Genomic DNA, 27,333 nt, shown 5'->3' with positions numbered 1-27,333 from the left:
ATGATTCAATATCATGTTTATTGATACTGTGGGCCTCCACAAATAATCCACAGTTTTGCCTACTTGGCATAATTTCTGATAAATTGATAGAATGAGGAATCCATCTCCAAAACAGGAGTTAAAATGTTTATTGAGAAACCAAGCACATACCAGACACTGCTCAAGGCAGTAAATCATTTGCTCCTTCAATCATCGCATCTCCATTAAGAGTTGTCTACCCATTTTAAAGATGGAGAAACTGAAACTAAAGATCGAACATAGAAACTCAAATAACAGCAACAGCAGGAAAGAGATATGGTCTCGGGTCTTCTGGATTTATCTGCCATATTCTCCTTGGTGTTCAATCCTATTAATGAGATATCCAAAAAGGAAGAGTCTCATGTGTTATGAAGTTAGAAACCAGGCAGTGTAGGAATATTCAAAATACAAATGCCCTGAAATGACAGAAAGCAGAGCCTTCTATTCTACTCTTAGAACAAGAAACTGCTGGTACCAAATGAATAACTGTCAATAAATCTCAAAAGTAGAGCAATCATTGCAACTATGGTAATAAATACTTAGACTCATAAAACCACAGAAATGTGAAATTACTTACAGATTGTAGTATCCAGTCCTGCCTTTTTGGAGAAATGGATGTGTACCTCAGAAGGTTAAATCATTTACCCAAAATAACATTGCTGTTATTGACCTTTCTATTAAACCATCCCAAATTCCATTCTAGAAAATATAAATTATTCATGTAGGAAGACAAACCCAATTGTGGCAGGTCAGATATTTCAGTGAGATATGAATTGGTTAAGAACCGTGATTTATGAATCTAGGCAGCCATCCAGATTGCCTTATCTCAGCTGTCCTTCTGGGAAGCACACTATTGTGACTTCCTAAATTGATCTCTATTCTACCCCATTCAATGGTCATTGGCTATCATGTGAAAAGAAGGGTAAATTACTGAGACACAATGCAAATACTGAAAGTCAAAAAATGTTAGAGGGAATTTATATTGAGATCATCTCCCCTTGTTTGCTAGAAACAGAATTATACAAGATAGTTCATAACCATACTCTGAAGGATTAAATACAAATCATGCCCCATTTTAAGCAAACCCTAAGCACTGCAATTTTACACACACACACACACACACACACGCATGAACACACACACAGCTGTCTACACATACCCATATATTCTCTATTTAAGATTTATTTTTTCTGTATTTGAGTGTTTTGCCTGTAAGTGTATATGTGCACCACATGCAAGCAATACTCATGGAGGTCATAAGAGTGCATCAGATCCTATAGAGCTTGAGTTGGAGTTCTAGGAACTGAACTACAGTCCTCTGCAAGAGCAGCAAGTTCTTCACCTAGACATCTCTCCATACCTGACCCACTCAGTCTTCTATCCTTATACGTTCTTTGAATTCAAGGATTACCATGTTCTCATACACTCCAAATACCTTGCACACATTCTTTTATCCTTCTAAGCCTTTGAATTCAAGGACGGCCATATTTCCATACATCCCAAACACCTTATAGATATATCAGCTGAAACTATAAATGTTCAATGTTTATTGAGAGGATAAATAAAATAAAAAAATAAAAAATGCTAAACAAGCACAAGAACACAGAACACTGTGTGGAAAGCAAAACGCATTACAAAGTACTCTTTTATTTTCAGGGATTTTGAAGGGTTTGAGAAATAATTGTATTTATTTAAGGTGGTCATGAAACATAGTGTTTTCATGTGTGCGTATATTATTAATTATGGTGAAACTTACTATTATATCCACCCTGCCTATATCACTGGTGTGTATTAACAATTTATCCTGTTGGAAACGTTTAATTTCAACATTGTTGTCTGTAGCTGCATTGCTAGTAGGTCACCTGGCAGAGTGGACACTGTGGCTTGTCACTATACCTTCCCTTTCACATTCCCCCACTGGCGGCCACCATACCACTGTCTGTTTCTATATTTGACCACATCAGATTTCATATACAAGAGTGTTTATCATCCTGTGCCCAGTTGAAAGCTTGTTTTACTTCATATGGATCCTCCATTATTATCCAGATGGTAGCAAGTGAAAGGGTCTTTCATTCTTTTAAACTCTGAACGTTTTACATGTGTGTTTGTGTGTGTGTATGTATGTGTGTATGTATGTGTGTGTGTTTCTGTGTGTGTGTGTGTCTGTGTGTGTATAGTGGTAGTGGTGATGGTGGGCCTTAGATTGATACATATCTTTTTATTATGGATAATGCCACAGTGAGCATGGGCATGCAGAGAACCTTGGGAGAAATTAACTTCCCTTGTTAGGATGTGTATTACGGCAGTTCTGTTTTTAAAGGACATTCATACTGTTTTCCATAATGGCTGTGCCAATTTGCATACCCATTGACAGCAAATAGGGGCTCCCTTATCTCCATACATTTGCTGACATCATCACCATTCTGAAACGTATGAGGTAATATTTTACCCTGGTTTTGGCTGGCAGTTCCTTGATCATGAAAAGTGCTGGGCACCTTTTCACTTGTCTTTAACCATTTGATGCATGGTCTAAGTAGTTCCTTTGTTCTTTCTTTCATTCAGGTATTTTGGTTATTTTGTTATGCAACATTAAGTTTTGCATGCTCTTTCTATACTTCAGGTGTTATTCCTTTAACAGATACGCAATCTGAGTGCACTTTCCACACTGTAGCTTATGTTTTAGTTTGGCTAATTGACTCTTTTGCAGTAGAAAGGGTTGCACTCTGATATGCTACCACTTTCTGGGTTTGCCTCTATTGCCAGTCTTTAGGGTTACATCTAAAATTCCTACCAAAGAAGTTTTTCTTCAGCTACCTTCTGGCAATTTTACAGTTTCATATAAAGACTTAAAGTCTTCAAGCCCATGTATATTTGTTTTCATATGTCTGAGATAAGGGCCCAATCTCTTTCCTGCCATGCATAGGTATCCAAGTTTCTCACTCACAGTAGAGGCTACTGTTACTACATTTAATTTGCTTGGTGTCCATCAGAAAGACTGGCATGTGTAAACCCACCTCCATGTTCTCCATTCTATTCCATTGCTTTCTATGTCTGTTTTTAATGCCAATTCATGTCACTGTTTTGATTATTAATGTTTTGAATACATTTTGAAATCAGGAAGTATGCTTATAGCTGTGTTTCTCTTGCTACAGACTACTTTGGCATTTAGTGGGTTTGGTCAAACAGTTACATAATTAGGTGTTTTTCTTTTTAATCTGACTGAGATTACACAAAATCTGCACACCAATTTGGGTAGTGTGATTATTTCGGTTCTGAGAAGCCAGGAACGAAGGAGCAGCCTCCACCTATAAATTGGTGGACCAGTGTGAGCTGACTACATCCACATAAAACCTGAGAGAGCTTAACAAGGTATTCTAGACACAAAAGAACAGAGTTTAGCACAACTTCTTGGTAGCCACATTTTTTTTCCAGATGGGCTCTGTTTGAATATTTGCCTGTCATTTGGATATGTAGTTGACAAAAATTTTTCCTTTCTGTAGGCTGTTTCTTTGTAAAAATAAAGGTGTGCTTTGTATTGCAGAAGCTTTGCGGTGTCATGAGGCCCCATTTATTTTTTATTAATTGTTGATCTAGTGTCTGTACTAGCACTGTTCTGTTCATAAAGTCTAGATGATGAATTCAAGGCTCTTCCCCACTTTCTCTTCTATCAGCTTCAATTTATCTGGTTTTATGTTGAGTTCTTTGACCCATTTGGAGTTGAGTTTTGTGCAGGGTGGTAAGTATAAATCATGTACCCATCCAGTTTCACCAGCATCATTTGTTGAGGACACTCTTTTTGTGTATTTCTGATTTCCTTATTAAAAAATCAGGTGTTCATAGCTGTGTGGATTTATATGTGAGTTTTCAATTTGATTCCATTAATCAATGTGTCTGTTTTTGTGCCAATACTATGCTGGTTTTTTTGTTTTTTTTTAATATTTATTTATTAATTATGTATACAATATTCTTTCTGCGTGTATGCCTGAAGGCCAGAAGAGGGCACCAGACCTCATTACAGATGGTTGTGATCCACCATGTGGTTGCTGGGAATTGAACTCAGGACCTTTGGAAGAGCAGGCAATGCTCTTAACCACTGAGCCATCTCTCCAGCCCCATGTTGTTTGGTTTTTGTTTGTTTGTTTGTTTTTATTTTTTTTATTTTTATTTATTTATTTATTAAAGATTTCTGCCTTCTCCCCGCCACCACCTCCCATTTCCCTCCCCCTCCCCATCAAGTCCCCCACCCTCATCATCCCTAAGAATAATCCCGGTTCCCTGCCCTGTGGGAAGTCCAAGGACCACCCAGCTCCATCCAGGTCTAGTAAGGTGAGCATCCAAACTGCCTAGGCTCCCACAAAGCCAGTACATGCAGTAGGATCAAAAACCCATTGCCATTGAGTTCTCAGTAGTCCTCATTGTCTATTATGTTCAGCAAGTCCGGTTTTATCCCATGCTTTTTCAGACACAAAATATACAGATTAAAGAAAGAATATTAAGAGCTGCAAAGGAAAAAGGGCAAGTAACTTATGCTGTTTTTATTACTATAGTTTGGTGATAGAACTTGAAAGTGGAGGTGGTGATACCTCCAGTAGTTCTTTTATTATTCAGTAATGTTTTAGCTATCCTGAGATTTTTCTTTCCATATGAAGCTGAAAATTATCCTTTCAATATTTGTGAAGACTTGTGTTGGAATTTGATGGGAATTATATTCCCATTCCTATATATCTTATTTTGTCATTACTACATTGTACAGACTAAGCAGGTTATATTTATTTATTCAGGAATATGTGTGTATGTGTGCATGTGTATGCATGTAACAGCAATTAAATAAAAAAGAGGTCATGAATTTGAAAGAGAGCAAGAAGGGGAAAACATGGCAGAGTTTGGAGGGAGGCAAATGAAGGGGAAATTATGTAATATTATAATATCAAAATATAGAAGAAAAAATATGTGTCATTGTATGTAATCCTTGTAATATATTTATGACTCCAATCTGCTAATAAATTATTTTTCTTAATTTTATTGATTTTTAACTTTTCATTTATTCTTTGACAATCTCTAAAATACCTCTAATGCATATTCATGATGTTCATACACCTATTCTTCTCTTTCTCTGAATCCCCTCCCATTCTCTCCAGAACTTCCTTTCAAACACTTTTCCATTGATCTTTCCTGTGCATATACATCCCCTGAGTTAATTACATTTGCTTTCACATGCAGGACTGTTGAGTGGATCATAGACAAACTCACCTGTGGATGCTCCTGAAGGAAGATGATCCCTCTTCCCTAGAAGTTCTTAATTTTGTAAAGCTCCTCCCCTAATGCTAGCATATCATAGGAAGGTGTTATGTCTATGTATGCTAATTAAGGTATCAACATGATAATATTATATACAGCATGTTTGGAGATACTTTTTTCCTTTTCACAAGAGCTTGAATTCAATTGCTACTTGCTCTTCAAAGGTTTGGTAACCTCCATTAAAAATACTAGAGTATGTGGTAAACGACAATAGTTACATGACATTTACAAACTTACTTCCAGATACTAATATATAATACATCTTACCCATTGTTATTTCTTTCAATCCTTTCTTAGGCTCTACCCAAAATTAGAGGCTTTGTCTTTTCTAGACTAGAGCATACAGGGTTAAATGTTTCAATATCACACAGACATTTCATGATATAAGGGGATCTTTAATTTGTTCACTTTCCACACACTGCATAAAGAGGAACACTCACATGATGTTGAAAAACAACAGTTGTCTGTTGGTGTGGGAAGTCCTTCTGTGTATGCTTTGCTTTTATTGGGTAATGAATAAAGAAGCTGCTTTCAGCCAATGGCTTACAGAATATAGCCAGGTTGGAAGATATATATATTTAGAGAGAGAGATGCCATAGAGATGCCAGCGGGAAAAGATGTGATCTGCCTTCTGGAACCTTGTAGGTAGGCCACAGGCCTCATCGTAAAATATAAAATAATAGAAATGGGTTAACCAAAGATATAAGAACTAGCTAGCAATACACTTAAGTGAATAGCCAAAATGTTTTAAATAATATAGTTTCTGTATGATTATTTTCAGGAGTCTGTGCAGCCAGGAAATGAACAAGTAGCTCTACAACAAATTGGCACTCCAACTTAGGCTAATTAAATCCACATAGAACCTGAGAGGGCTTGGAAAGGAATACTAGACCCTAAAAAACAAAGTTTAGCTACATATTTTTTCAGATGGGCTCTGCTTCCTGGTGGCATATTGCAGCTCCTTTAAGAGAGGTCTTCCTGATTCAACAGTAGCAAGAAGAAAAAAAAACTGCATGGTTTCTAAATAGTGTTTTCCTGGTCCATGTTTCCAGCACAAACTCTGACTCTTTCAGGAGAACAAACATTTAAACGGGGTTTGTGATACACCTACATATATGCAAGCAGAGCATTCATAAACATAAAAATAAATCATGTTTAAACAATGTAATAGCTAAAGAATTGCTAGTATTGCTTTAAAGAACTAGATCTTGATCAGATTATATGACTTCTGGTTCCCTGGTTTTCTTATGGAAGACAATAGTGAAGGAAACCATTTGACTTTTAACATAACTACTGTTTTCCCAATTGAAAGGGGAAGACACTTTTAGCCAAGAGTGTAGAGTTATAGGCCATTGAAGAGCTACAAACTATAGTTAGCTGTGGATCTGGGAACCATTTCGGTTAAGCAATCAAGTCACTGGCAATATTTTCCCATGTGAAATTTCAAAATCTTTGTGCAGCAGTGATGGCTATATTCTCTTGCTCTTCCATGTTTGGAGGAGAAGTGTTGATGGCCCTTGGGTCCGTTTTATTGTTTTATGTGGCTACTGAATTAAAGAACACATTTACCTTTGTATCTCAGTCTATAGATAAAGAGGAGTCATAGCTAAGCCATATCCAGGCATAATAGCTTACGTTTGCTATTAGATAGGAGGCTTAGCATCCTAGAATAACGGTGAAAACAGTGAGAGAAATTAATATTTATGATAGAATATTCAAAGAAGAATACAAAGTTGAATATAATTTTTCCTTATTTTTGTACCCATACCTCTGTCACACAACTTCAGGTGAAAAGGAGAAGCTATTCTTTCATCTGGGCTATCATGTCTTGGGTTACTTAATATAACATCAACAAACATGCACCCAGAAGATGCCTAAGCACTGCCTGACCTGTGTTTCTAGGAACCCACATGCAAAGGAACCCAGATGTTCACTCAATAAACAACCCTAGCAACTGTCATATGTGTGAGACCACTCTCCTAAGAAGTGCTCTTACCTGCTGAGTTCACCATCCCTTTAGAAGCTAAGAGTGACTATATAACATTTATTAACCAGGACTTTCCCCTTGTAAGCAAGTACCCACAGAAGGATGCTATAATTCAAAAATATATGACATTATATATATTTAGCTAACATTTATTATTGAACAAAGATAGAATAAAAAACAAGATTCCTTTCACAGAAATAATTGTAAGAGCTTTTACACTTTTCTTTCTAGGAAGGAATTTAAGTATACCTATACTCTCATTCTGAAGTGATAAGAATATGAGAATTTTTTTTATTTAAGGAATCATTAAGTTGCTCATTTTGGTTGTTCCTATTAAAACAGCACTCTTATTCAAGAATGTCACTGCCTTTGCCCATTGGTTACAACTATATATAACATTATCACTTCTCCACTGTTGGATAAAGTAAACAGTTTGACATTAAGTCTTCAGGATATCACAAAAGAAAGAAAGGTGAGTAAAGGAAATAGATATGATCTATTATTGGCTGTGTACTATTATTGATCTACAGAAAATAGACCAATACCAATTGGTTTAGGTAGGAGTAGTTATTTCTCTAAGTCCATGCTGGACCTCAGTATCTATAACAATATCTAGTGGATAATGTCTCTACTAAAAGACAAAAGGAAAAGATAGCTATGATTCATGCTAAACCCTAGTCTTATCTTGTTTATTGTCCCACATATGAATCCTTAGGAAACCTAATTGCCTCTTTTTTATGTCTGTTGCAAGTATTCAACAAAGAGATACATATCACAACACACTAATAATACTCAGGTTTTGAATAATCACCATACATCCGTGTTTGCAACTTCTTAGACCTCTTAGAAATTAACAATAATATGCTGTGGAAGTGACTTAGAAAATATCAGCAGTGTTTCCATGTGCTTTAGGACATACCAAATAGCACTCCAGAGTACACAGTGTGCTGATTTACGTCTAAGCAACTCTCAAGAGATTGCAGGGCCCCTGAGTGCTCAGGGCATCTGTCTGCTGGCCCGCTTTGCTGACTGACTGGCTGGCTTTGCTGATCTTGCAAGCCAAGGGATTATCAGACTGACCACATGCCCTCTGCTTTTGTTTCTTTGTTGTTTTTTTTTTGTTTTGTTTTGTTTTGTTTTGAGATGGAGATAGGAAAGTTGACTAGGGTCCCAGAGATCTGAGGAAAAGAGAAAGAAACAGGAGGAGGGAAGAGAAATTTGCAGAGATAGGTGGTTTCTGTTATACAAGTCAACAGAGAATGTAAAGCAAACTAACAACATAGTTCAACAATAGCCCACAGGGATGCCAAGATAACATCTTCTGGAAAATGTCTCTAAACTACATCAAGAACTTCTACGAAGGATGTGTAAGTAACAAACAAGAAATTCAATTGTAGAAATTTTTGTCTGTGTATTTTTAATCTCATTGGCATGTGTGTTGATGGACATATTAACTGTACATTTACAAAGAAAATAACTTATATAACAACCATGTGCTGTAAAATAGTCTGATTTTAAAATTATAGATAGATTAATCCTGGAGATACTTTTATCCATTGATGCTTTAAAGTAGCTCACACTCTTCATTCAATATTAAGTATGGAAAGCAACAACAAAAAAAAAACCTTAAGTAAATACTGTTCTGTCATTTTGATAGTATTTATTCTAAGATTAATGTTGTATTATAATCTAATCTTCCAATAGGGGCAATCAGACATTGTAAGATTTATGGTTTTATTTTAAAGAGATTACATGAGAAAGAAATATTCATTGAATTCAAAGCTATTTAAAATGTTTCAAAACTTCCCTGTTTGGTTGCCAATAGAGCCCGATTTGACTACTGCAGTCTAAAATTGAAGAGTAACACATCACAGAACTCTTGCAGGGTTTACAGTCAATTTGATAATCTCAAGCATCTGTCTTGCCTTAATATTTTAAGGTACTTTTGGATGTGATCATAAAAATATCCTTCAAAATCTCCTCTCCAAATGTTCCTTTCTAACCCAGTTTATCCCTTCCAACAGGTGAAACCTCCAACTGTGGTCGGCCAGTTCCACACCCTCTTCTTCGGCTCTGTGAGGATGTTCTTCCTTGGTGTACTGGGCTTTGCGGTTTATGGGAATGAAGCTTTGCATTTCAGCTGTGAGCCAGACAAAAGAGAGATAAATCTGTTCTGTTACAATCAGTTCAGGCCAATAACTCCCCAGGTAAGTGTTTTAGTGTGGATGCAAACATTGACTCCCCAGCACACATAGATTTTTTTTTCTCCTATAGTTTTGAGAATTACTCTTTCATTGACTGAATCTTTGAGAAAATGTAACTTGAGGTCCTTAAAAAGTACATTCAAATTCAGTAATCTGTTATTTAGCGGTATATTGAGCATAAAGACATTAAGCAGATATTACAATCAGGTAATTCATCATTATCATTAGTGAGTAGGCAGTGATAGTAAAATATGATCATGTTTTCCAATTGCCATATGTTTAAAGTTCTAAAATCTTAGAAAATAAATGATATATGTAAACACTACTGCATTTTTTATTATATTTCCATCTTTATAAGGCATTTGTGAAACTTAGAATTTTTAGGTTAGCCCTTTCTGAATCTGTGAATTGTCCATGTGTTTTTGGTGACATGTTTGAGTTGACTAAAATAGTTCTGATATACTTTAGGTGTTCTGGGCATTACAACTAGTGGTTGTCCTGCTTCCTGGAGCTATTTTCCACCTTTATGCTGCATGTAAAAACATCAATCAAGAATGCATTCTTCAAAAGCCTGCGTACACTGTGAATTATATCCTCTCGGTCTTGTTAAGGATCAGCCTGGAGGTGGTGGCATTTTGGCTTCAGATTCACCTCTTTGGCTTCCAGGTGAAGCCTCTATACTTGTGTGATGCTGAATCCCTCGGTAAAAAAATAAATGTTGCAAAATGCATGGTTCCAGAACACTTTGAAAAGACTATTTTTCTCATTGCAATGTACACCTTTACTGTAATCACCATGGTATTGTGTGTTGCTGAGATTTTTGAGATCATATTCAGAAGACCATGCTTCCTATTTAAACAATGACATGGTTGATTGCCTAAAGTCATGCAATAATTCCTATCAATCTTTATGTTTAGTCTTTTCATCAAGTATCTCAATTCCATATGTTCAATAAATTTTGATGTATCTGTAGTTTATGTATAATAGAAATAGATAACAAGTTCTAAACTAGGTGTTTTGAGCAAATATTTCCCATTTTTAGTTTATCACTTATTCTATGATAATGTACACATAAGACTAATGAAAATTCATTTTTAAAATAGTGATTTTGAAAGCTTCTTTCATAAACAACATTTTGGGTGATTGCATTATTTTGTGACCAAAGAAACTTCTTACCTCTGCTAGAGACTGGGAAATTGATGTTCAGAGTTGTTATGTTATGTTCAGAAGGTCACTCAATCAAACTAGAATCTGGGTCTTCTCTATCCATTAAACCATAGAGTTTTAAACATTTGTGCAAAATATAATTTTAAAAACAGAATATGAATTAATTAAAAGTCATTATATAGTTTTATCACTAACTCAAAGATAATGAACAATTGAATCTTTAATAGTAAACCTATTTGTTTTCCCAATATATTGTTTTCCAAAAATTTTAATATTAAATGATCATGGAGATAGTTAAGTAATAAATTAGAGCTGCTGTAAATGACACTGTGCATGGCTTCCTTGTTTTCTGTTGTGCCTATACAAATACTGCTTTTGTATAACTTCCATATTTAAAGTGTTTACATTAAATTATAATTCCTCAATGATTTTGAAATTATCCCATAGGTAATTTTACAGAAAATCAGTGCACTCTATTTGTCATTATTTTCAACAACTCTCCTCACTAATCTCATTTAAAAATATTTATATCCTACTGTTTTATGCTGGTATTCTAGTAGGGAACTATACATAGTCTATCAAATATTGAAATTGTGGAATTTTATTAAGTATCATTTAGCCTGTTTGATGTTACAAATTCCATATTAGGAATTTAAATCATTGACCTTGTGCCACATAAAAGCATAGAAGAAAATCCAAGTTAGTTTCACTCAATAAATAGCTTCTGAGGATCTATTATTTCATATGTACTATGTTGCTAGGTCAAATTTAAAAACAAAACAACTTGGTACCCAAAGTTGTTGGGTGGTGCAGTGATAAGTCAAGAGAGTGGTTACCTGAAATAATGCAAGTAAATTGTAAATAAAATAAAGAATAAGATGATGAGCAAAATGTCTATGTATTTGAGAAATCACTGATAAATTTACATTAATGCATGGACTAAGAAAGAACTGGCATCAGAAGCTAAAAGGTACTATAAACCAAATAATAATGAAAACACTTTATGAAAATTTGTTACAAGAATTAAAACAAAGTTGGCTGCCTATAGCAGCCCTATATTTTGCCATTAAAATGATAAATTTATTTATCTTTGTGCTTTAAGAAATTAGCAAAACAACTAGCTAAAATCATTAAATAGGCTAGGAATACAAATAACATGAAATATAGAAATATGAAATGAAATTTAAGCAAAAATGCATAAAACACATGGTGATTATTTCAAAGTTGAGTAAAACCAGTAACATTTTAGTTATGCAGTTTTAGATGATAAAGAACAAAAGAAGAAATCAATCTTATAATAAATGAAAGTTGATAGAACATTAACAAGGTCATAAGGATACTTGAACAATGTAACACTAAGTTTGATGGATGAAGAAATTCTTTGAAATGCTATTGCTAAGACAAGAGAAACTGATAAAATACACAGACTATAAATATTCTTAAATTTATTAAACAAATTAAGATGTAAGCCCTTTTCTTTTTTTTTTAAATATATACATATTTTTTATTTATAATGTATACAATATTCTGTCTGTGTGTATGCCTGCAGGCCAGAAGAGGGCACCAGACCACATTACAGATGGTTGTGAGCCACCATGTGGTTGCTGGAAATTGAACTCAGGACCTTTGGAAGAGCAGGCAGTGCTCTTAACTGCTGAGCCATCTCTCCAGCCCATGTAAGCCCTTTTCTTGAAGAAAACTCCAGATCCAGGTGGCCGCTCTGGTCAAATTCACCAAATGTTTAAGGAAGAGATACAATTACAAAATTTCTTTGGAAGGAAGACAAAACAACCTCCCAGCTTCCTGGGCAAGATTGTGTCAGAACAAGTAGAAAATATTCCCATTTTGCATAAAGAGAGTAGCATAGCATAATTTTGTTATTGAAATTTCCTAGAAAAAAATATATTACACACATAATCCAACTATGTATGTATAGATAGAATATATGCAGGTTGAGTTTATGCTGGGAGTGACAGATCATTCAAACACTTAAAAGACAATTAATGTAATTGAACTGTATTAAAAGAAGAAATTACATAGTCATCTTAATAAAAGAATATGATTAAACTTAACAGTCATTTCTAATGAAATAAAAAACCCAAACATTTTACTTAATAAGAACATTATCTAAATTTTATTTAAAAAATAAAGGAATATTAGGAAATACCCCATAATATTGTAAAGAATGAACAATTTCCCCCATGATTTGGACAAAGAGAAGCACTTCCACTTTTCCTCTTTTTTGCTGAATTTGAATTGTAGTTCACTAAGAGAAAAACAGATAGATAGATAGATAGATAGATAGATAGATAGATAGATAGATAGATATAAATATAGAGGTATTCTGGATAATCTCATGAGTAAATTCAATAAAACCAAATAAAAGATACAAGGATTGGAAAAGAAGAAATATCACCTATATAAACAGTACACAGAAAATTCTAAAACATGAAAACCATAAAATGATAATGAAATGCAAAAAACCCATGCTTTAAAACAGTAATATATCTAAATTTGCAAAAGTATTTCCATTTATCATATACTAAAAATATCAGGAAACACATTGGAAAAATTCACACAGTATTTGCTAGATAGGTACAATAAAAATAATGCAATAATCCTGAAAGAAATTAAATTAGATAAATAAAACATAACTGTGTTGATAGCCTTAATCACGTAGAACTTTTGGTGACTCACATAGAACTATAAATTCAATATTTTTGTGAATACCTGCAAGTAGAATCTAAATTTTATATGAAAATACAAACAAAAACACATGATAGAATAAATTTCATAAAAGGAAAAAATCCTTTATTTAAGTACAATAAGCCATGATGTGGGATTCCCCTCTGTATGCTGTGAATACCATTGGTTAGTAAAGAAACTGTCTTGGGCCTGCACAGGGCAGAATATAGGTAGGCGGGAAAGATAACTGAATGCTGGGGGAAAGAAGGCAGAGTCAAGGAGAAGTCATGGAGCTGCAGCCAGAGACAAACATGCCAAAACTTTGCCAGTAAGCCACAGCTATGTGGCGATACACAGATTAATGGAGATGGGTTAATTTAAGATATAAGAGTTAGCCAGAAATAAACTTAAGCTTTTACTAAACAGTATTGAAAATAATATAGTTTCTGTGTGGTTATTTCATGTCTGAGCAGCCAGGAACAAACAAGTGGCTCTCTAACAACAAATTGGTGTACCAATGTGGTCGACTAAATCCACATAAAACCTGAGAATGCTATAAAAGGAATTCTAGACACACAAAAAAACAAAGTGAAGCACTTTTCTCAGGTGGACTCTGTTTGCTAGAAGCAAGCAGAGGCACAATTATTTTAAGAGAAAATTTCAGCCATAGCAGCAAAAACCACACAGTTTCAAAACAGGGGCTTCCTAGTTTACCAACAAGAATGGCTCTGGGTCTTTCAGGAGACCAAGCATTTAAATGGTTTTTGTGGGTAGTGTGCTGCAAGTTACTTGGTGGCAACATGGGCACAGTGATTATCAGAATTGAGGTGGTAAGGATGGCTCACACCTGGCAGTCTTAGAGGCGGTGAGTGAACAGACTTCCACCATATTGGACTGGGTGGAGAGAGCAGGCAGGGCCATATTTGCCCTAGTAACGCCATCGCTTAGGATTTTAAGAAGCGCCTAGCATTTTAAGAAGCTGTCCTGGTCAGAAAAGGATTAAAGATACTCAATAAGGGCAGATTCAGACATAAAAGACCTCTAAATGAGACACACTATGTTTATAAAATGTATGTAGGCTTGGGAGAGAGAAGAAAAAGAGTAAAGAGAAAGCAAATGCAGTAAAAAAAAGAGTACAGACAGTCATAGATTGAAGGAGGAAAGATAATAAAATAAATATTAAACTTGTAGAAAAAGTAATAGAGTAAGAAAAATAAGCCATGTAAAGATGGAATATACACAGAGATTATGGACTATGTATATTATTGTGTTTTCTTTGAATTTTTTGGCTGGTAAAGAGCTACATTATGAGAGACATTTCATTGTATAAACTGCTAAGTTAAGCCAACATAAAGGTATCATGAATTCAAAATTTGGGTCTAAGGATATGTTGCTTTGGAAAAGAGGTTCTACTTTTTCCACAGAAGATGAGAACATATGGATCCCTTCCAGAATAATGTGGTTTGATGCACCAACAACCCAAAAGGTCACCATAAACACCCCCAAAATACTTCGCCCCCAGCAGATTGGAGAGAACTACACCCCAAATATTGCTTATATATGTTTGTTTACAGTTAAAGGAAGATATGCTATAGATATGAAAAATTTGCATTGATATGGATTTCAGTTTATTGTTAACAGATTTAAGATCAATCTGGTTGTATGTATATTACTGCTCTTAATTAAAGTATTGTGTTTGTACAGTTCTAAAATGTAATGTATAATTAAGAAATATAGGTTAATAGATATTCATACATAATAGTCAAGCTTGCAGTCATGTTAGTTAGGTTTTCTAGATGTACAGAGATGTATTTCAGATGAATAGATATCTTTCAGATCTGTCAAAAACTACAGAATATGGCATTTGATCTTGTCTTTTAGAATTTAGGACATTTCATGACAATGAGACACAACTGCTCCTGGCAGAACCAATTACTTCAAGAGGAAGATGGGCATCAAAGAGGCTCATTACGGAGTTTGTCAGCCATTTGGGTAAGAAACTGCTCTTTCTTGAACTTCTTGATGTTGTACTATATGAACTTGAGATGCATGACCCACAGAGAAAAAACTGCTGAAGTTACCTAAAGGTGAGATGATCCTTCAGGCTTCCTGCTTCATGAAAGACTCTGCTAGACATTCTCCAAGACACAGAAAAATGTGACTGCAAATATAGGTAGAAGTCTCTTTGAAATTTCCTGCTTTTGGGGAAAGTCTACTTCGCAGACCAGTTGGATGTATTAGTTATCTACAGAAAATTTTGTCTAATACATACAAAATATATACTCTTTTACTCATCCTATAGAAATTTTTCTATCATAGAACATATTATAGGCCATAAAGCAAGTCTAGAGAGAATTGAAATAATTCGCTGTATCTAAAGGAATCAAACTAGAAACCCCAGCAAGAGAAAACACAGAAACAACACACATGTTTAAAGACTGAACAATACACTCGAGAAGGAGCAGCAGATCATCACACAAATCAAGAAAGAAAATTTAAAACTACTAGAACAAAATGAAAATGAAAGTACAACTTATCAGAACTCTGGGATACAGCAAAGACAGCTGTTAGCGGGAAATGTAAATCTATAACTGCCTGTACTAGAAAAACAAATCAAGAAGATTGCTTTAAAAAAAAAAAGAGGTTATTAAAGGCGAAAACTGAAATGCAATTCCTTAAGGATGCTATGGATGCTATTATAGAATGGAGAGGAAGCCCCCCCAAAAAAATACTGGTAGGAAGAAAAGGTAAGGCATTATTTAAAATGACCTGAATCAGAAGTGTTGAATAAATCGCCAGGACTCTGTCTTTACAAGAATTAAAATTGGATAATACTTCCCAAATGTTCCTCGTCTTCTGGGAATAATAAACTTAAATAGTATTATTTCATGAAAATATACTACCCAGATCAGAGCAAGTATTCGATTTTCATTAATTTCCATGTATTTAGCTTTCAAGTTTGAAAAGGGTTGGCCATGTAGTTCAATATGTGAACATGAAAATTTTTAATTTAAAAAAGTACTTCTCAGGCAAGAATTTAAAGCCTTTAAACCAAGAGTAGAGGCTGCTTCCAGTTCCACCTTCCTTGACGTACATGTTTTCAGTATCTCTACTGTTTCTAGAAAGGCTGCAACGTGTACTTTTTGGTGAATGTTTATAAAATTTTATTTTGTGATCATTTGTTCTATTAAAATTAATAAACCCACCCACCCCAAAAAGCTCTGTGAGCTATCAATAAGCATATGGCTGTAATACTAACTGGCAATCTCTGGATATAAAGTTCAAAGACTGATTTGGCAACTTAGTGAGACAACACACACACACATACACACACACACAAGATGGAGAGAGAGAGAATTGAAAGCTGAGGACACAGGAGAGAGGGAGGGGAAAAGAGAGAGGAAAAGGAGGAGGGAGGGAGGGAGGGAGGGAGGGAGGGAGGGAGGGAGGGAGGGAGGGAGGGAGGGAGGGAGGGAGGGAGGGAGGGAGGGATGTGGTGGTTAATATATACAAAATTAAGATTGAGAAACTGGGAGTTTTAGGTCGCCTTTTCCTTTCTCCAAGTCAATAAACTTTCCTTTCTTATTTTACCCTTTCTTCTTCTTCCTTTTGTTCCACATTAAAAAAAATAAATAAATAAAAATTTTTAAAAAGTCAAATTTAAAAAAAAAAAAAAACGCTTCTTTCTCTTACCAGCAGAGAGCGCTGCTGCTGTGTGTAACACCAAAGACTCGCATGACCCGCGTTATAGCTGCCTTGAGCACAGCAGCTAAGTTTGTCTCTTCCGCGCATCCGTCCCGCCCAGCCGACAAGCCGCTGAGCAACGAAGAGTGGGTGGGATTTGCGCCGCTCAGAGGCGGAAGCGGAAGTGTTTGTGGCCGGCTAGTAGGAAGTGGCGCTTCCGGGAGTGGAGATGGCCGCGCTGGCCCCGCTACCGCCGTTGCCCGCGCAGTTTAAGAGCATACAGCATCATTTGAGAACGGCTCAGGAGCATGACAAGCGGGACCCCGTGGTGGCCTACTACTGTGAGTCCCTCCGTGGCGCCGCGCTCCGTTCTTGAGGCCCGCCCGTCCCGCCCCGCACCCTGCTTTAGACCTGAGCCTGACCTCTGGCCCGCCCCGGGAAGCCCCACGCACCTTAGGGTCCCCGGGCTCTCCTGCCCGAGTGCCTCGGGACTGCCTACACCAGCCCTTCAGTAGTCTGCACACTCTCCCTGCTTTCTGTGCCTTCACGAAAGCTGCCGGGGTAGCCGAGCCGTTGAGACGGGGTGAGACGCTGATAGGTGTCCCAGAGATGGGCGGGAAGGTAAACTCATAGGAAACAAAACAAAAAGTGCCGGTTGATTCTGACAGCTTTGGGGTTTACAAACGGCCCAGCGGAGTGTGTCTACTACTGGAAACTTGAATTGACCTGTTCTTGACTTCTGTTTTCCATGCGCTGCTTTCCCACCATTAAGACTATTCATTCGTCCTTTTGTGGTCCTGAAAGTTGAGCAGTTTAATAACAAAGTTTCCCAGTTTGAGGTGTATATAACTCTACCGCTGAAGGGAAAACGGGTCTAACTTTGTCCAGGCTTTTGGAGTTGGTGTTAGGTACTGCTAGTAGTTTCGTGTACACTATATTTTTAATCTTAGGTTCACATCTTTATTGCAAGAAATGACTGTACTACTCTGAGCCTCTAAAGAACTTTCAGAATAGAGAAACTCAATATGAGTTTCAGTGTCCTCTGTTATGCACCTTGTTATGAAAAATCTGGACCCAGTCATCCCTTCCCATCTCTACATGTACCCCTTTTTTCAACTATGCATTGATATTGTGTGTCGTCTCCCCTCACCCCCCAGCCCCATAGTTACCAAACTCCTCGTGATTTGAGATCTGAATTGTCATCTCTTCTGCAAGCCATAGATGACCATACTTCATCTGGAGTACTATTTTCACCATGCTTGCTCTTTTAACTTCCTCAACCAAGTCTTAATCATCATTCATGCAGCATGTAATTATTGAGTCTCTTTACCTGGTGCCAGGTGTTCCTAGGTACTGCCAAAAAACGTTCATAGAACTAATGAGAGTAGGTTGCTTAAAGAGTACTCAGGAAAGGGAATAGAAGTACCAGACTAGTGGAGAGGGGATTTCATTTTTCTTTGTTCAGAAGGTCCTTCACTGAGCTGACAATTGAAGCCAGTACTTCATGGACATTTGGGGAAGAATATAGCTTTAGACAGAATAAAAGTCTGAAGGCTCAGAGGCAAGGTTAAAAGAGGGGCTAGAGCCAGAGAGAAGCTGGTTCCTGAACAAAGAAGCAATGTCTCTGAGGTGGGAAACAGGGCCCTTTGTTCCCCTCTAAGCGAATCCATGCACCTATCACTATGCACCTCTGTGACTACCTAGGATTGATTCCTTCCTGTATCATTGTGCTCGTTCTTGCCCTTTGTTCTAAGAGTGTTCCCGATATCTTTTGTTTAAACATAAAAAGTAAAAAATAATAATAAATAGAAAAAAAATAAGAGGATGTTTCCCATGATAGCCCCCTAAAATTGAGCCTTATCATGCCACCTTTTAGGTAAACTTGAAGTGAGAGTCAACTCTTGTCCTCACCCCTTCCTGGTAGGGACCTAAAATTTTAGTCTGCTGCTGTCTGGTTTTCATGCCTGTTTCTATTTCAGTGGAATCCCTCTCTCTAGAGTCTTGAATGGGCATTTTTATGACAAAGTCCATTTGACTGTAGTACAGTTTTTGTTATAAGACCCTTGTATAAGATAATGCATCATGTCCATACAGCGTTTAAGGAATAATAGGAACATACTAATGTACTCATATTTGGTGTTACTAGAGCTTTTCATTTTTGCCAATTTCATGGCTGTGGATGCCATCTCTTTGAAGTGACATTTGCAATTCTCTGAGTTTTAATGAGGGTCAACATCTATTCATATGCTAATCACGCATGTGGTTTCCTTTTGAACTGCCTTTTTGTTGTTTGACCATGATGCTTCTATTGAACTGTCCTCTCTTAATAATATATATTAATCCTTTGTTGCATGTGTTACAGGTATATTCTCCACTGCATGGCCTGGTTTTTCTTCAGGAAGTTCTTTTTTTCAAAAGGCTTAATATAAATTGTCTATCAGTTTCTAGGGTACATTCTAGTTTTCTAGGCCTTGATTTCTTCTGTGTGCTCACTTGGGATTTGGTTTCGTAAGACTGTAAATGGATTTTTATCAATTATAAAAAATTGCATTGTTGATGCTTCTTTGTTAAGCTATTGTAAAGTATTACATATATGTTATCCTTTTCCCTTTAATTCTCTTCTTTCATTTATCATCTATGTTGTGTTGTGTAAGACCTGTCTTAACCTCCACATATTCTGTTGCTTAACACATCTATTAAGTTCAACTTTTATTTTTTTATTTCAGGATTTTGTTTGTTTTCAAATCTGCCTTGCCATTTTTGGTAGTTTCTTATTGCTGAGTTTATCTTTGGACCTTTTAAATTAGATTTGTTGCCCCCCACATACTCTGTATGCTTTAAAATCCAAAAAGCTTTTTATATCAACATAATGGCACAAGTAGAAAATTTCACACTGAGCAACATTATTTCTTGCTTCAAGCTATTGAAACATATAAAATTATCTTCCAGGCTAGAGAGATGGCTGCTGGAGAGATGGCTCAGTGGGTGATATGCTTGCTCTGCACACATGAGAACTGAGTTCCTTCCGCTCTCCAGCATGGGCATAAGAGGGTCTGATAATGTGAGTCTGAGGAGGAGTGACAGGTGATGCCAGCAGCTTACTGCCAGGCAGCCTGGCCAGTGGGATGAACTGCACGTTCAATGAGAGATCTTGCCTCAGAAAATAAGGTGGAAAGCAATAGAGGAAAACAGCCAACCTTGATCCCTGCCTCTATACATGCCTGCACAGGGAAGCAGATAGAGGCACAGAAAATTCTCTGCTGTTGTTGCAGTGTATAAAGTATTTATTAAACAAAACTCTATGACTTTACTTGGATCCAGTCCAAGGTACAGATACTATTGTAGTTAGGAGTTTCTAAGACTATGAAATCCAAACTATATCATGTGTGTTATATTTATTCCTGAGTAGTTCTGTGACTTCCCAAAATAAGTGAATCCTGAACCTAATAGGGACTTTCCTAGTCCTGTATTTTCAAGCTCCCTTAGCTCTATTACATTTTCAGCATTACTGCTCTTTTGTTTCCTTACGAAATCAGAAGTGAGTGCTGCAACACTGTCTAGATTATCTTTTGTCCCTCCTGGGCAGTACGTAGTGTCTTGTGCTTAAACTGTTTAGCATAGTCACAGCAAAGCAGTAAATTCTCCACAGTGGAAAATCTGTCCTTCAAGAACCAGTCTCATAAGTTCTTCTGGTTCTGTTGTTTGGGTTGGGTTGTTTTTTTCAGATCCACTTATCTCTCTCCTTCCTGAATGTTGAGATTACATGCATCAAAACATTTATTTTTTAAATTAAGCTTTTGTTCTTTTGAAACTGCTCTTGATCCATGAGCAGGTGTAAAAAATAATACAGAGAAAGCCTGTTGTCCCACAAAATGCCATGTGATGTCATGGCCAGAATATTGAGATTTGTACAGTCCACCAGTGTTTTCTCAGATTTCCAAGTCTTACGTGCATTTATTCATGTGTTTACACACTTAGTTCTAACCAGTTTTGTCAGTGTAGATTCCTATGTTTATCATGACAGTCAAGACACAGCAGTCTAAGAATCCATTTCTGAGAGAATGGTTGGCCCGTGGACTGTAAGGCAATAGGATGTCCAAACAAGACATGTCTTGGAAATATGCTCGCTTTATTCAGACAAACATTCTTTATATTGTCAAGCTAATATAAAAGATAATAGAAATCTCCCCCAAGTGGTGAACAGTTGTTTTAGGAGATATGCTGCTACAAGGTTCCAATGGAGAATGCTCTCTTGCAAGAACTCTTCAGAAGCTTGCAGGCTCCACCCACATCCACCATGACATCCTTCAGCTGTGGCAGACTGGGGGAATGTCACTGATGAAGGTCCTGGAGGTCCTTGAGAGCATAGACCAACTGCTAGTGCTGGCAAATGGGCCCAACAACCACACTGCTGGAATTTCAGTGGTCACTTTGGCTAGGGCCACACACGAGCCCCAAGCCCTCTTGCCAATGGACATCAACACGGAAGCTAGAGAAGTCATGTCTCAGGAGCAGTGTGATCCTGGAGACCATTCCCAAAGTTTCAATTTTTGTATCATTTAGCTGGCTGGTAGCCCTGTATTCTCAGGGCTCACAGCTCAAGACTGATTCACTAGCACCTCAGCACCAATTTGGGGTCAGCACATTAACATATCAGGGCCTGTCTTGTGCTAGGCCCCAGTCTGAAGTAGCCTGCCAGGAGCTTGCTTTTGAGGCATGACTCTTACCGGAGCTGCCTGATAGCAAGCACAGTCATCATATCATTTCAGATTACATAAAATGGTTTCTGCGGCACACGAAAAGGCACATTGCGTTTGTCGTGGTGCCTTTTACGGCACCTACCTTACTTTCTACACCACCTTACCTCTGTCTCCTAGCAACCACTAGTCTGTGATTGATGTGGAAGGTGCCATCACTGGACTGCTGGTCCTATATTCTATAAGAAGGCAGGCTGAACAAGCCAAAGTAGCAAGACTGTAAGTAGCACTCCTCCATGGTCTCTGCTTCAACCTCTGCTGCCAGGTTCCTGCCCTATTTTAGTTCCTGTCCTAACTGCTTTTGATGATGACTAAGATAATCAGTAATAAGTGTTAGTTAAAATTAATACCATTTTTTTAAAATGTGAAAATTAAGTTTAGTATAGGTAAGTATACTAAAATCATCACCAAGAGGTTTGGCACAAAGTTTTAGAAGGCATTTGGGGAAAATGGAAATAAATATATTACATATATATGAGTACATACATATATATATAGTTTAGTGGTTCCAGTTTGGAAGAACTTGTGATTAGGAAATTTTCACAAATACTGAAACAGCTTTAATCAGAATTCCATGAAGTATTGTGAGGTAGATCCTTTTCTTTTCTTTTTTTTTTTTTCTTAAATAAAACCAGAAAATGTGTTAGTCCTACAAACAACAGACACTATGTGAAATATTTTGGACACTGCTGTCTGGTCCTGTAGGTAATGCTAAATGCAGGAAGATCTTTCTATTCTCAAGCTTGCTAAGCATCATGACATACATCTGTAACCTAATACTCAGATGACAGAAGCAAGAGGATCAAGAGTTCAAAACCAACCTGGGCTACATGAGAGCTTGTCTCAGAAAAGAAGTAGTGTTAGGGAAATACCTCATGGTAGAGTACTTGCCTCGCATGTGTGGGGCCCAGATGCTACTCATTTTGCTATAAATAGAGATGTAAAAATTTAAAACACAAACTGTGTGTGTATGCATGTAAATGTATCACATATGAACAAATAAATACCATGAAAATGATGTCTTTGCTGTTGTGGAATATTTGTACACTATGTGAAGATATATTGCTGTGGTTGGTGTAATAAAGAGCTGAACGGGCCATAGCTAGGCAGAAGAGAATAGGCGGGAATTCCAGCCAGAGAGGTCTCTGAGAAGAAGAAAGGTGGTTTCGCTAGTGAGACATAGGGAAGCAAGCAGGACATACAGTATGGAGACAAGGTAACGGGCCTTCGAGCAGAACATAGATTAAAAATATGGGTTAATTTAAGTTATAAGAGCTAGTTGAGCAAAAGCCTAAGCTGAAGTCCAAGCTTGTATAATTAATAATGAGTCTCCATTATTACTCCCCCCTTTCTTCAGTAAAACCAGAAAATATTTGAGTCTCTACTAATGAAAAAATTTTGACACTGCCAGATTGGTGCAATAGGCTGAACTGAGAAAGATCTCTATTTAAGTTCACTGTAACTAAAAGTGTAAACTTTCCTATTTGACCTTAAAGATTCCTCTAGGGGGGTGGCATTGTAAAGCCATAGAACTTTAGTGACCATGGAAACACATTCTTGAGACTTTGTTTATGTGATCACGGAGAGATGAAATAGTTCCTCAGGAAGTTGTGAATATACTGAGCTGTTTCAGTCAGATATGTATAATGTAACAGCACATGAAAGCAGAAATGTTTAATTAAATACCAAAAATGTTGGCTTTCTGTGCTAATGAATATAAAGTACTAGAAATTAGCATTAAAGATTGTCTATTATTAATTTATTCTTAATCTGACAAAAAAATGGATTTTTAAGTTAGATAAACTTAAACCAATGGGAAGAATTTTGTTAATTTTATAGTTTCAGAAATTAAATAATATATTGGGACCATAGTTTTGTCTGAATTTTTTTATTATTGTTAGGAGCCAACTCAGGATCCTGCACTATGACATGAGAGGTTAACAGTAATGCACAGAATGCTCAATTCCTGCTGTATGCTTTAGAATTCCATTGCTTTTGTTTGTGCACATATATGGGCACCCATATTTTGTTTTATAAATGGGGTCATTTGAATCATTTGAATGCTCTCCATTGTTTAAATAAAACTCTTCACTTGGGGAAAAAAAAAAACTGTGAAGCTTGAATGGAGCCTGTGCAACCAAATATCTCCCCTTACCTTTCTTTCATTTCCTTTTTTGTCATCCCAAGTAATTTAAGCCTCTTTGGTCAAGTTTGCTTTTTATAAAAGTTACATTTGACTGCTCAGAAGTGAAAACACACATCCACTTTTAATAGCACAGGATTATATATAATAGGTTTTCACAGATGTGTTGTTAAGTTCCTGCCTCTACTACAATCTTCATTTAGCTGTTATGATTACTTTTGTTTTTCTACCCTGGGCCTTAACAAGTTTTTTGTTGTTGTTTTGCTTTTATCTTTTAGGAGTGGGTGCTTTTGTTTATTAAGACTCAGTTTATTATTGTTTCTATTTGGAAACAATGCTGGAAATCATGGAAGGACGAATTTTGTTGTCAGAACTGTTGTAAGTGGTGGCAACACTTCCTCCCAGACACTGCATCAACAAATACAAAATCTTCGAGTAAATACTGGTGTTGGGAAGATGGCTCAGTTATAAAGCTCTACCATACAGGCATGACCACCCAATTTTGATTCCCAACACATACATAAAAGCCAGACATGACAGCGTTCCTCTGTAATCCCAGCACTCAGAATGCGGCCACAGATGGATCTCTGGAGCTGGTAAGCTAGCCAGTCTAGCCAATCAGCAAGTTCCAGGTTCAGTTAGAAATCCTGGCTTTAAAACACATGTGGTGGTCAGTGGGGAAGATCCCCACCACATACACTTTCACATAAATTCCCCAAACACACTTTTCCTACTCCTTATAGAAGCATACAGTATTGTTTTGTCACCTTTGAGAAACATTAGTCAAAATAATGTGCATTTATTTTAGACAGTTTGGAATACATAACAGAAGAATAAAGAACCACATGGCTTCCCACTTAAACTCATTACAGGTAACTTTTGCCTGAAGTGACTGAAATGTAAAGTTATGTGCAAATTTACACCTGCTGTCTTCTGTAACTTGCCTCCTTCTTAGCCTTCAGTTCTTTGAGGGAAAAATGCCTGACTATGCCAAGAATGATAATAATGATGATCCATGATTATATCAAGGATTCTTACCAGATTAAGATCTTATTTTATAATCAAATAGTCACTATGTGAAGAGAATATATAAGACATTTTACCTTGGTAGTTCAGTTGAGTAAAATGGGCATAAAGGAGACAATGGTAGTATAAAAGTGCCCAACATGAAGCTATTTTTATGATATGCTGAAAGTTAGTATGGATAAGTTCAAGTCATTTATGTTGGGCTGATATAATAGAATCTTATATCACTGTGGAAATGATAGTTACATTTATTACAGAAAATACCCACAGCGTCCTGTAAAAAAGAAGTATGAAGAATTATATACTCTAGTATATATAATTTGTGGTTGCATATACATAGCACATATAAAATGCTGTGTATGTGCGTGCTGTGAGAGCTTGAGTGATAGAAGGTTAGGTGACTAGAGCCAGATTGTACCTAAGTGATAGCCTAACCTGTTACTTGGTTACATGACTTTGGACAAATATGCTTCATTTTGTAAAATTTAGTTTATTTTTAATGATGTATAAATAGTGGACTTTGTTGTGACACTTGCACATATAATGTACTTGATGACCCCATTACCTTTTTTACCCCTTCTTTCTCATCCCCTTTCTCTTTCACAGTAGTCTCCTTTCTACTCTAACGTCATCTTTCTCATTTCCCCCTGCTTCAACAGATGAGAGAAAATACGGTATTTGCCTTTCACAGTTGACTTGCTTCACTAGCATGATGATAGCCAATTCTGTCCATTTTTCTGATATGGGAGGTCCTTCTGTCTGGGTTAATGAATAAAGAAACTGTCTTGATCTGTTGATAGGACAGAACTTAAGTAGGTGGGCAAGACGGAACTGAATGCTGGGGGAAAGAAGGGCAGAGTCAGAGAGGGACGGTATAGATCCTCCGCCTGAGACAGATGCAGGGTTAGAATCTTTGATGGTAAATCACTACCACATGGCAATATACAAATTAATAGAAATGAGTTAAATTAATATGAGAGTTAGCGAATAAGAAGCTAGAGCTAATGGGCCAGGCACTGTTTTAATTAATATAGTTTCTGTGTGTATTTCGTTTCTGTGCAGTGAGGACAAACAAGCAGCCCCAGGCCCTCCTCCTACATTTTTCTTCCAATAATATGACTTAATTCTTTGTGTATGGATGAAACTCCAATGTGTCTGTGTGTGAGAGAGAGAGAGACAGACAGACAGACAGACAGACAGACAGACAGACAGACAGACAGACATTGTATCTTCTTGATAACCTGTTAGTCTTACAACTTGCCTGTAGTGAGTAGTGTCTCAGTACACATGAATATACAGGTATCTCTACAATAAGCTGCCCTTCTTCCTTAAGAATATACTTGAGAATGGTGTAGGTAGATCACATGGTAATTCTGTTTTCTGAGGAAGGTCCATCCTGATTTTTATGGTGGATATACTAGTTTACATTCCCACTCAATATGTGACTGTGCCACTCACAAATACCAGCATTTGTTGGTTTTAGGTTTAGCTATTCTGATTGATATAAGATAAAAATCTCAGTGTAGTTTGGATTTACATTTCCATAATGATGAAAAATGTTGGCTTTTTTTTCTGTATTCATTGGCTCTGGGTTGTTTTGAATAATGCACATTTGTCATTTATTTCTTGGATTACTCTTTTGTATTTTAATTATCTGTATATCCTAATATTAGTTCCCTGGATATGTAATGGCAAAGATTTTCTCACGCTCTTCAGATTGTCTCTTTCTTGGTAATTGTTTGCTTTGCTGTATAGAATCTTCGTAATTTTATGTAATTACATTTGCCAATTCTTGATATTATCTCTAAGCTGTTTTGGTTCCTGTTCCAAAGTCTGTGCCTATACTTCTAATGTGAAGTGTTTCCCCTGGGATTCCAAGTCTTTATATAGGCACTTGTATCCATTTTCAGTTGATCTTTCAGGGACATAAGATCAAGATTGACACTTGTACACCTGACTATCCATCCAGTTCTCTCAGCACCATTTGTCTAAGAGTCTGTCTTTTTTTTTTTTTTTTTTTTTTTTTTGGTTTTTCGAGACAGGGTTTCTCTGTGGTTTTGGAGCCTGTCCTGGAACTAGCTCTTGTAGACCAGGCTGGTCTCGAACTCACAAAGATCCGCCTGCCTCTGCCTCCCGAGTGCTGGGATTAAAGGCGTGCGCCACCACCACCCGGCGAGTCTGTCTTTTTTGACATGGTTTTAGCATCTTTGAGAATCAGATGGCAGGAAGTATGCACTTTATTAGTAATCTTGAAACAAAAGCAGCATCTGCTTCACAATATTTTGTGGTAAATTAATTTGATTTGACCACTTTTAAATGATTATGAAGGTTCGTGACTCTTGATAAATTTTAATTTAATGTTAT

At 36.7% G+C, this 27,333-nt stretch overlaps 2 protein-coding genes across 2 annotated transcripts in view; both read left to right on the top strand.

Annotated features, from left to right (window-relative positions):
- The first annotated feature begins 8,631 nt into the window (after nt 1-8,631).
- Nucleotides 8,632-10,371, top strand: Gje1 (gap junction protein epsilon 1). The gene is made up of 3 exons (XM_057763253.1): nt 8,632-8,670; nt 9,328-9,510; nt 9,976-10,371. Exons 1-3 carry the CDS (start codon nt 8,632-8,634, stop codon nt 10,369-10,371), a joined length of 618 nt encoding a protein of 205 aa, XP_057619236.1.
- Nucleotides 10,372-17,229: 6,858 nt separating this feature from the next.
- Vta1 (vesicle trafficking 1) overlaps nt 17,230-27,333 on the top strand; it is a 62,128-nt gene continuing 52,024 nt past the window's right edge. The window contains exon 1 of the mRNA XM_057763181.1: nt 17,230-17,384. Within this exon, the coding sequence (XP_057619164.1) occupies nt 17,273-17,384 (112 nt within the window). The 5' untranslated portion in view covers nt 17,230-17,272. The remainder of the gene's footprint in view (nt 17,385-27,333) is intronic.

Source organism: Chionomys nivalis, chromosome 2 (genome assembly GCF_950005125.1).
Source record: "Chionomys nivalis chromosome 2, mChiNiv1.1, whole genome shotgun sequence".
NCBI classification, from domain to species: domain Eukaryota; kingdom Metazoa; phylum Chordata; class Mammalia; order Rodentia; family Cricetidae; genus Chionomys; species Chionomys nivalis.
The sequence above is the reverse complement of the archived record's forward strand: the minus strand, read 5'-3'. Positions and strand labels throughout refer to the sequence as shown.

Bases quoted from the DNA above. Each gene is read 5' to 3' on its own strand.
- Gje1 (XM_057763253.1), top strand. From the start codon at position 8,632: ATGTCTCTAAACTACATCAAGAACTTCTACGAAGGATGT. The intron at 8,671-9,327 runs GTAAGTAACAAA...CCCTTCCAACAG, and splicing joins AGAACTTCTACGAAGGATGT to GTGAAACCTCCAACTGTGGT. The intron at 9,511-9,975 runs GTAAGTGTTTTA...GATATACTTTAG, and splicing joins TCAGGCCAATAACTCCCCAG to GTGTTCTGGGCATTACAACT.